The following is a 10,541-nucleotide window of genomic DNA, read 5'->3' as shown; positions in this document are numbered from 1 at the left end:
GGGTTCAATCTCTAGCCTGGGAATTTTTGCATGCTGTGAGCATGGCCAAAGGAAAGAAAGAAAGGAAGGAAGGAAGGAAGGATGGAAGAAAGAAAGCACACAAATGGCTATGATACAGGCTGTAAATAACATGATTGTATAATTTATTGTTCAAGTCGGGATACTTTTGAGAATAAACAGGAGTGCTATTACTAATTCCTGTGGAACCACCCAGGTATTAAGCCCAGACTGCTCTGAACAATCCAGGTTGTATCACCTCAGCAAGGAAAGAGTTTGAAATGGTGGCAAGCACAAAGGAGCAATGGGGCTGAGTCCGAAAACCCCAGGGCTAAAAATGGATTGAGTTGAGCTTGCTACTTAGGAGAGCACAAGCAACAAACATGTAAACAGGAGTTCCCTGGTGGCTCAGTGGGTTACGGATCTAGTATTGTCACTGCTGTGGTTTACACATGTAAACAAAATAATTTCAGGTAGCTTACTGGAGTAAAGAGTGGGTGGGGAAGGGACTTGCTTTAAAAAGCATGATCAGGAGATCCCCCTGTGGCTCAGTGGGTTAAGAACCCAACATAGGGAGTTCCCGTCATGGCGCAGCAGAAACAAATCCGACTAGAAATCATGAGATTGCGGGTTCGATCCCTGGCTTCACTCAGTGGGTTAAGGATCTGGTGGTGGTGTGAGCTGAGGTGTAGGTCACAGATGCTGTTTGGTTCCTGCATTGCTGTGGCTGTGGCGTTGACCAGCAGCTACAGCTCTGATTAGACCCCTAGCCTGGGAACCTCCATATGCTGCAGGTATGGCCCTAAAAAGCAAAAATAATAGTAATAATAAAATAAAAAAAATTATCACAAGAATAGTCTTATCTCAGCACTGATCTGAAGGTCAGTAAGCCCAACCTCCCATTCGTGGAGTTTTGGGGAGAGGAGGGTCTAGGGCCCTCCTACTTAGTGTGAAGAGAGATGAGATTTCAGTTTTATTCTGTGGGTGATAGAGAATCACTAAAGAGAGTCTTGAACAGAACTGAAAATTACTCTGGCACAGTGTGTAGGGTGGGTTAGAGAGGGGAAGAAGTTGAAGCAGGAAGTCCAGGCAACTACTGAAATAGTCTGAGCAAGAGGAAAAACTCCTGGAGTGGGAGAGTGGCAGTAATAATGGAGAAGCAGAGATGGACGTGACACCCCAGAAAAAGAACGGGGAGGGTTTTGCAACTGGTGCCATCTAGCATAGTGCCAGTCCCTTCCTTGGAGGCCTTCTGGAAATGCTAGTTTCTCTGTCCTCTCTTACTCAGCAGGTAATGGGAGTGAGGGAAGTTGTTTTTGGTTTTGTTCTGTTTTGTTTTTTGGCTACACCCTCAGCATGCAGAAGTTCCAGGGCCAGGGATAGAACCCACACCACAGCAGTGATCCAAGCCACCACAGTGACAATGCTGGATCCTTAACTGCTAGACCACCAGGGAATACCTCAATTGTCCTTTTGTTTTAAACTTTTAAAAAAATTGTATTGAAGTATAGTTGATTTACAATGTTGTGTTAATTTCTGCTATACAGCAAAGTGACTCAGTTATACGAATATACTCTTTTTCATATTTTTTCCCATTATGGTTTATCACAGGATATTGAATATAGGTCCCTGTGCTATATAGGTAGGAGGACCTTGTTAACAACTGTCCTTTAAAGATAGTGATTCTCGGAGTTCTCTTGTGGTGCAGTGGGTTAATATGCTGCATATGTTGCAGGCACAGCCAAAAGGGGGAAAAAAAAATAGTTTCACATCCTTGGCTGCACATTGGGCTCTTCTTGGGAACCTTAAAACAAAAAATGATGGTGGGTCCCCAACACAAAGGATTCTGACTTAATTTATCTGGGATGGAGGACACACTGGTGTTTTTCTTTTTTCCTTCCCTCCTCTTTTTTTTTTTTTTTTTTGTATTTTTAGGGCCGCACCCATGGCATATGGAGGTTCCCAGGCTAGGGGTCTAATTGGAGCTGTAGCCATCGGCCTACACCGCAGCCACAGCAATGCCAGATCTGAGCCTCGTCTGCGACATATACCACAGCTGATGGCAATGCCGGATCCTTAACCCACTGAGCAGGGCCAGGGATTGAACCGGCAACCTCATGGTTCCTAGTCAGATTCGTTTCCACTGAGCCACAACAGGAACTCCATCTCTCTCTCTTTCCCTATCTTTCTTTCTCAGCATTAAACATTTATTTTTCCATAAATCTTGCGACTCAACAAAAGAATGCTAAATTAAATACACAAGTAAAACTCAAAACAATTGAAAGATAAGCTCACTCCTTTCCCAAGTGATACGTACAGTAAAAGTGATTTCCTTTGCTTCCATATGATTGACAGAAAGGAAAGCTCTCCTCCTTTATGACCTATACAAGTTTTGGATATTTTCAAACTGAAGATGGGAATATCTAGAGACAATACTATTTCATGTCAAATAATCCTCTTTTTGAATATAACCAAAAATGCTAAAGCTTTACTCACTGAAGTACTTTGTCTTCTGGAAGAGATTTCAAACTCAAAATTACTCATGCCTCTTTCTGCCTGAACATAGATAAGCATCAAATCATACATTCAAATCCAAATCGAAATTTGAAAAGGAAATTGTGTCTAGTACACCACAGTCCTCAAACGCTTGCTTGATGAATTTGGGGAGGATGTGGGTGAAGGGAAGGGATAAAGATAGTAGAAAAAAATCGGCATCTGGCGTTTTCAAAAGTGCCTGTGTCGGAATTCTCTGATGGCTCAGTAGGTTGAGGATCTGGCATCGTCACTGCTATGGCGTGTGTTCAATATCTGGCCCAGGAACTTCTACATGCCACGAGTGTGGCCAAAAAAAAAAGTGCTTGTGTTGATGTTAATGATGAAGAACCACAAGAAAGAGGTCGAAGGGCCTCAGAAAGGGCTCAGCTGTTGGGCCAGTCAGCTTGGTTATGGGGCTCTCTCCGGCACTAACATTCCTGGAGCAGAAGCTGTGGAATTAGAGCATGGCTCTTGTTTACTGAGGTTGGTAGAGCACTAAGTTGAAGAATAAGAGGTGATACAGGCTGGGGAAAAAGAACTGGCCAACCACAGACTCTAATCTGATAGAAAAAGCAGAGGTTCAGGTGAAAGTTGATAAAATAACAATGGCAACACCACTTTTTTTTTTTTTTGAGTGCTATTTTCTGACTACAAAAATAAGCAATTTATACAAATTCTCACTCTCACATAGCTCTAGGTTCTTTTATTTCCATTTTATAAATGAGGTAACAGGAGCTCGGAAATTTAAAAAGATTCCCAAGTTTATAGAGTTAATAAGTGGAAAAACTGGGATTTGAACCCAGATCCGACTGACTCAGTATCTGGCCTCTGGCTGGGCAGGAGCAAAGGAGTGGGAAGCGGGGAGGGTAGGGAATCTGCTTGTGGGAATCTGCTGGGTTTTGAATGGGCTTGAGATTGCTCCCAAAGAAATGAGAGTTTCTGAGGGAAACAATGGAAAGTGAGGGAATGGATCCTGAGGAGATCAGGGCAACACAGGCTTTGGAGAGAGAACGGGAAATCAGACTGGATGGGCACATTGACAGACCCAATCTGCCAATGGAATGAAGACTCCAAATGGTAAAAAGGAACTGGGAGACACTCAGGGGTTATTTAGGAGGGGGCTGACATAAAGGATGATCTTTAAAATTCATCAAGCAGTTAAAGAGCTAGGAAGGTCACAGAGGAGAACTCTGCACTGAAATAATGTCTTCCTTTGTTCCTTGTCTGGTCCTGGTAGCTGCAGATGTTACTTAATCCAACCCTGGCACTCAGGACTGCAGAGACTGCCCACTCCATAGCTATAAGCTAACTTCCCATAGCTCATACCTAAGATCACCTAAGATACCTAAGTTTTACTTTCAAGGACCAATAGAAGGCCCTGCAGATTGACTAGTGCCAGGAAATCAGGGCTGGGCATTTTGTCATGATTGTTTCTGCCCTTCTGAGAAGGTCATTCAGAAATATAATGTTGTTACAAGGTCCTGGGTACAAAGGAGGCACCAGGCACATACCCACTCCACGACAATTCCATAGGATTGCCAGGTCACCCATCAGCAACCTAACCTAACTTGGAAAGCACCCAAGAACACCAAAGCATCATGGGGGATGGTGTCAGTTCTGTTTTGATCCTAGGAGGTCAAATTAAATTTATACCTAAAGAACTAGTTTCCTGCTGTGGTGCAGTGGGTTAATGACCCAGCTTGTCTCTCGTGTTGCCAGTTTGATTCCCCAGCTTGTACAGGGAATTAAGGATCCAGCATCGCTGCAGCTGTGCTGTAGGCAACTTCCACATGCCATGGGTGCAGCTGAAAAAGGAAAAACAACAACAAACTAGCTTCCAGACTTCAGTGTCTTACCAGCATACATTATTTTCAAGTTAATGAGTAGCTGGTGCACAGGAGGGAAAATTGAGGAGGTAAAATGAATAGCTAGAATTCTCTGGGTGATGACCAGAACACAAACAATGCTGGGATCTGATGAGGCCAAATTTGGTGAGCTGAGCTAGCTGGTTGTGGTACCCGGGAAGGGGGAGATGAATATAAATTCTGTAAACCAAAACCTGATAGTTTGGGGGAAATGTGTTTAACCCACTCACTTCCTTCCTTGTTTGCAATATTGCTTTCTTATTTTTCAACTTGAGTTTATTCTGGAAGCGGAACATTTATTGCAACAAAAATGTGCCAAATGCGGTCTCTCTGTGATTAGATACATCTGCTTAGTATGCATTAACTTCAGGGCAGTACTTGCACCTCTCTGAGGATTTCTTTCTTTGCCAAGCCCTCAGTAGGCTGATGCTGCTTCATTTTCTTCAGGTGTATAAATTGAAGAGGCAATTTCTACCTGCTGTGAAGTCCAAATAAAATGGTACTTGGCTCCTTGGGCCTATTAGCCTTAAGTTTTGGCTAGTAATTCCCAGATATTGCTTGAGCATATTGGAAAGAACTTTATCTGTTGAAATTTCTTTTAGAAAATCAAAATATTATGCTGATTGTGAAAGAGGAAAAATGTTGTATTGTAAAACTTAGCCAGGTGTGATATAATCATTTTATTGAGGATAAGATGTGGGTGAATTTTTTTCTAGGTAATGAATACATTTGCTTGTAGTTTAAGTTAAAAAAAAAAACTATTATGTTTGCTTAAAAAAATAACAGGAAGTCAAAAGTGTGAAATCTATTATAGCATATTAAAAACATTTGGGTTTTTAAGATAGTATCACATATGTATATTCCCCAGGTTCAAATTACTTGGAATTCTAGATTCTAAATATTATAAATTGAAGATGAATCAGTGTAAATTGTGATTCTTTTTCTTTCTTTTAGTTATTTTTAGGTAAATACAGATACTCTGTGAGACTGACAAACAGTATTTGCTGGGGGAGTACCCATTATTGTGATCAAATTCCAAATAGTATTTTTATTCGAGCCTCATTCACACACACACACACAGAGTCCTGCGTGTTTTAAACAGAGCTACTGAAAATCTCAATTCCACTTACGAATCTTTTTCTTTTTTAAGATATCTTTCCTATAGACAGAATCTCTAGGAGGCAGCAACAATCCAGGCCAAACATTTTAGCTAACAGCATCTAGTTGAAAAAAAGTAGGACAGGAGAATTGAGAGTGACTAAAAACAAAATGACAATGACCAATACAGGAGTTCCCATCATGGCACAGGAGAAACAAATCAGACCAGGGACCATGAGGCTGTGGGTTCGATCCCTAGCCTCGCTCAGTGGGTTAAGGATCCAGCATTGCCATGAGCTGTGGTCTAGGTCGAAGACATGGCTCACATCTGGCGTTGCTGTGGCTTTGGTGTAGGCCCGCAGCAATAGCTCCAATTAGACCCTTAGCCTGGGAACCTCCATATGCTGTGGGTGCGGCCCTAAATAAGACCAAAAATGACCAATACATTTTGGGAAACATTTTACAACAATTATACAATTATCAGGTGACTTCGCTGGGGATAGAAACCTATCCCTCTAGAAACCGTATATACCACAGTTCACCTGAACTATTACACCCAATGTGGTCAAAGATTTATGTAATTTTTTTTTTTTTTTGTCTTTTTAGGGCTACACCCACTGCATATGGAGGTTCCCAGGCTAAGGGTCCAATTGGAGCTGTAGCTGCTGGCCTAAGCCACAGCCACAGCCACTCGGGATCCGAGCCTTGTCTGCGACCTACACCACAGGTCACAACATCGGATCCCTAACCCACTGAGCGAGCCCGGGGATCGAACCTGAGTCCTCATGGACACTAGTTGGGTTCTCTAACCACTGAGCCATGACGGGAACTCCTCATGCAATACTTGAAAGAAACATTTTATAAATATAAAGATACTACGTGCACTATCAAATAATTCACCTGTGTCATATTTTTCTACTGTTCTTATTAATCTGTTTGAACTAGGGAGAAAAAAAGATCTTGAGATAGTTGAATTGGATCTATCAACCACTGGATCTATGAACCAAGAAGAAAAGAGCCAAGGATTAATACTTTAATTCTATATCATCTATATTTCTCATCGGAAAGCTGAAAAGGGCTGACATAAACAAACTGGAGGGATATCTGACAATCTTATAACAGTATTATGCAGACTCTTGAAAGGTTTTAACCCTGGCAGATTTTTAGGTGAGAATAGGCAGCTATTTCATATTCTGCTCTTGGCTGCAGAAGAAATGGCACCTCACTTTTGGTTTTTGCCAAGACCTCAGTCAGGCCCCCTTTGAAGGTAACAGTTTATTTATGAACACATCCCTTTCCTTTGGCTGGTCTGAGCGGTCTAGGGAAAGAGACCTGAGCGGGCTGTGGCCTGTTTTAAATCCCTAGGCTCTTTTCCCTCCCACTCCCTTTTTGCTCTCCTCCCCTTCACATTCCTGCTACTTGGAAAGACAGTGAGGCCTCATACTTAAACATTTTCTTAAAGAACCACTTAGCCATTCTTTCTCCAGGATGGGCACAAGATGCCAGTTATTCCCTTAAATGAGTGGATGTTTTAAAAGCTGGGTGGGAGACCACATACTACAAATTTAGATGAACAAATTAAAGGGAATTAAAAAAATCTCAAGAACAGCTTTTTCACACTTCTCTACCACCTTTCCTTAGGCTGTGGGGAAATAAAATAAACGAAGACCACCAAATGAGAACAGGCTATTCATTCAAAGCTTGCTGTAACAAGGAAGCCAGCCGCCTTCTCTTAGTTTGGTAGACTTAGAGGCCGGCAGTTTAAAAAAAAAAAAAATTAAATTAAAAAAAAAGGGCAGGGGGCGGGGGTAAAGCTTCAGGGTATGCTCTGATTGGAGGTTGTTAACACGGGGCAGCTGGAGGCGGGCTAACTAGAAACTGGGCATCTTAAGTGATTGGTTTGAGGGAATATATTTGGCTTTCTCTGATTGGTCCCGAGTTGGGAGCAGGGGCAAAAATTCGGGAAGCTGGCAGTCAACGACGAAGTTTTGCCCCTTCCGTCACTGCAGAGGTTGTGGTTTCGCCTCTCGTGCTACTGGAAGCAGAAGTTGAGGGTCGTCAACACATGGTTTGGTCATTGCCCTGTATATTGTCTCTCAGCTGGGTGAGACCCAGGTTTATATTTTCCCTGGACCTAACTTACGTTCTAGCTTCCAGTTCTTGTTTTACCTGGAACAAGAGTCCATTCCTGTTATTTTTGTTAAGGATAAACGGAGACATTCAGATGTGAAAAATATTTATGGGTATAAACACATAATTATCTTTCTGATGAGGGTCAATCTGGAAAAGGAGTCGCCTTCGGTCTTCTGGTTCTCATTTCTGTGCAGAGCTCTTATTCCTATAATAACTGACTCAGTGTTTCTTTCCTTTGGGAGAGGCTAGGCCTCCCTGGTTCCCTCTCTGAGAATTGCTCTTTGGGGCAGAGCGAGGAGGATCGCTGCCCCAGTGTCCCATTCTCTTTCCTGAGGCTCGCTCTCCGGGTTCCGGCCGTGGTCGCACCTTGGCTACTCAGCATCCCAACACCCCCGCGCCAGATCCGCCTCTACAGTCTCCCCCACCCCCCGCCTGCCCCGACACAGCGCCCCCTGTCCCCAGCCCCGCGCGCTCCCCGGGGTTCTCCCCGCTGCACCGGTCCCGGCTGGCCCCCCTTCCGGTCCCCAAACCCCGGCGCGCGCTGGCGCCTCCAGACTACTGGTTCCGCGTGTTCCTGGATGGAGGCCGGAGGGGCTCGGACGCGACCCCTCGGTCCTGCAGCAGCCTCCTTCGCCCGCGGGAGATGTCAGGTCAGCTCTCCCGTCCCCGAGCCGCTACCCGGTCTTTGGTCAGGAAAAAGCAGATCCTCCTCAGGTCCCACGCTCCCGATTTCCACTCTAGGGGGACCCTTCCCAGCGACCATTCCCCTATCATTTCTCCTCAGCTGTAGAAAGAGCAGCCCTCCTTTCCCTTCAGAAAGGGAGCCGTATTTCCCTTCCGACTTCCCCTCCACCGGGGCCCCGTGAGTCCCGGATCCGTAGGAAAGCACAGGCCTTCATTTTCTCCTCGGGGAGGTTCCCTGGCCGGGATTTGTCCTGTCGCGAAGCAGGACAAACTGAGACGCCGCGGCAGACACAGCTGCGGCGGCGGCGGCCGGAGTCTCGCCATCTTGCGCGGAGGAGGAGCCGCAGCGGCCGCCATGCGGGGAACGCGGGGCGGGGGGGGGGACAGGGAGCGGGGGAGCCGAGTTAGCTCAGTCCGGGCGGCGGCTTCGACGGCGCCTTGAGCGCGGGTAGCGGCGGAGGTAGGGCTGGACGGCCTCGGGAGCGGGCAGGCGCTGGCTGGCCGGCAGAGCAGCCCTGGCAGCTGAGCGGGGGCGGGGCGGGAGGAGGCCGAAGCGAGGGGCCGGGTGGGGGCGGGCGGAGGTTTCCGAGGAGGAAGGAGCGGCCGCCATTTTGGGAGCTTCGAGTCAACAATAAAGGACCGGGGGTGCCGAGCGGGAGTGGCCTCGGTGGTAGGACTCGGGCTCGAGCCGCGGGAAGTGGGGTGAGGCGGGGGGGTGGAGGTCGGCGTTGACGCCGAGGCTGCGGGTAGCCCCCCGGCAGCTCTGAAAGGGGGTCTGAGGTGGAGGCCTGAGGCCTGGCCGGGCCCTGGGGAGGAAGGCGGGCGGCGGGCGGCAGCTGTGTGGGGTGGGGGCGCCCGGGAGGAGTAGGATGGAGCAATGTGGTGCGCGACAGGGTCTGGAGAAGGAGCGGGCGAAGTTCGCAGAGGAGTTTTGTAGAAGATGAGGGAAGGTGGGACCGTAGGAGGCGGCAAGGACTTAGGGAGATGGTGGAGGTTACAGGGTAAGAGGCGGCCCTATAGGGGGCGGCAGGAATATGCGGTGTCGGGAGAGCTTGGTTTGGAAGAGGACCGGCTGTTTGATCTGAGTAAGGCCGTGCAGGTCAATAACAAGACGGTGATCTTGGAGCCCCCGATTCTTGGAAAAAAGAACAGGCCTTCTGACTTAAGGGTTTCTCTTTGGGGCCTTTTTGGGGGAGTCCCTATTGTTCCCTACCCGCGGAGCTGGTTCCCTGCTCTTGTTGCGCAGATACGATTGCAGGGCTCCAGCCCTTTTGTGTTTATGGGTCCAGAGAGCTGACTTGAAGTGTGTGGGGGTTTTTGGGTGGGGGTGAGAAGATAGATGCAAGAAATTATTTCCTTACAATTAGGGAGCTCGAATCATTTGGCTTGTTTCTTTCCCTTATCGCCCAGTCCCCTTTCTCTTCGACAGTCCCCTCATCTCTTCAAAATAGAACAGTCACTCTAACTTGCACACCAAGCTTAGAGAAACTGCGCTGCATTTGCAAACAAAAGGTCTTTTTGGAGATGACGGTACAGTTTGGCGTGTGAAACTGTCAGTTGCTAACTACGATCTGGAAAGTGCTGTAATTAACTCCGCTAGGGGCTCCTCCCAACTAGTCTGTGTGTCGTTCGTATTTTTGAAAATGTAGAAATATAACTTGCAAATCTAAATTGAGAAAGGGTAGGAGGAATATTTCCTTTCCCGAGACATAAAGCTGCAGTGCAGGCTTTAGCTTAATTAAGAGGGGAGCAGTTATCACATAGTCACATTTTGGATATAGGAAGATAGAAGGGCTTGTGTGTATAATGGACAGTGATGATATCATTTAATCTTTAGAGGTTGCCCTCTTCATCCTCTTAGTGCTTTGCAAACCAGTCTTCTGGTGTGAAGTAGCTGGTATTGCTGATCATAATATAAACCTGTCAATACTGGAAACCACTTACTACCTTGAACTGAAATTAGGTGGCTGTTAACCACCCTCTGCTTAAGAGGACTTTCAGCTTCTTGGGAGACGTGGAAATAGACAGCTTTGTGTATGTGATCATCAAGATTTGCTTTTGAGCAGCTTGATTTTCATTTAAAAAAAAAAACTCAAAGAGTATTTTAAAAGATTTTATAGTTTGAGAAATCTCGGTATATGGCAAAACATTAACTAGTAAGCTAGTGTATTTTTGGTAAAACATTTAAAGCAGTTGACAAACCAAACAGGCCTTTATTTTCTGGCTTTT

General features: G+C 45.9%; 2 protein-coding genes across 5 annotated transcripts in view; one reads left to right on the top strand and one right to left on the bottom strand.

Moving 5' to 3' along the window:
• Positions 1 to 8,110: 8,110 nt before the first annotated feature.
• The window catches only part of DDX6 (DEAD-box helicase 6), a 38,216-nt gene continuing 35,785 nt past the window's right edge, over positions 8,111 to 10,541 (top strand). The window contains exon 1 of one of the 4 annotated variants that reach the window (XM_047751882.1): positions 8,111 to 8,278. The gene's annotated coding sequence lies outside the window, so the exon portion shown is untranslated. Of the gene's footprint in view, positions 8,279 to 8,706; positions 8,773 to 8,895; positions 9,015 to 10,541 lie in introns of those variants that run through there. The other 3 variants (XM_047751879.1, XM_047751880.1, XM_047751881.1) reach the window with 3 other exon arrangements.
• On the bottom strand, positions 8,717 to 10,358 carry LOC125112116 (basic proline-rich protein-like). The gene is made up of 2 exons (XM_047754359.1): positions 10,291 to 10,358; positions 8,717 to 9,326 (listed from the first exon to the last, which is right to left on the bottom strand). Exons 1-2 carry the CDS (start codon positions 10,356 to 10,358, stop codon positions 8,717 to 8,719), a joined length of 678 nt encoding a protein of 225 aa, XP_047610315.1.

The sequence above is a fragment of the Phacochoerus africanus genome, chromosome 11 (genome assembly GCF_016906955.1).
Source record: "Phacochoerus africanus isolate WHEZ1 chromosome 11, ROS_Pafr_v1, whole genome shotgun sequence".
NCBI classification, from domain to species: Eukaryota; Metazoa; Chordata; class Mammalia; order Artiodactyla; family Suidae; genus Phacochoerus; species Phacochoerus africanus.
The sequence above is the reverse complement of the archived record's forward strand: the minus strand, read 5'-3'. Positions and strand labels throughout refer to the sequence as shown.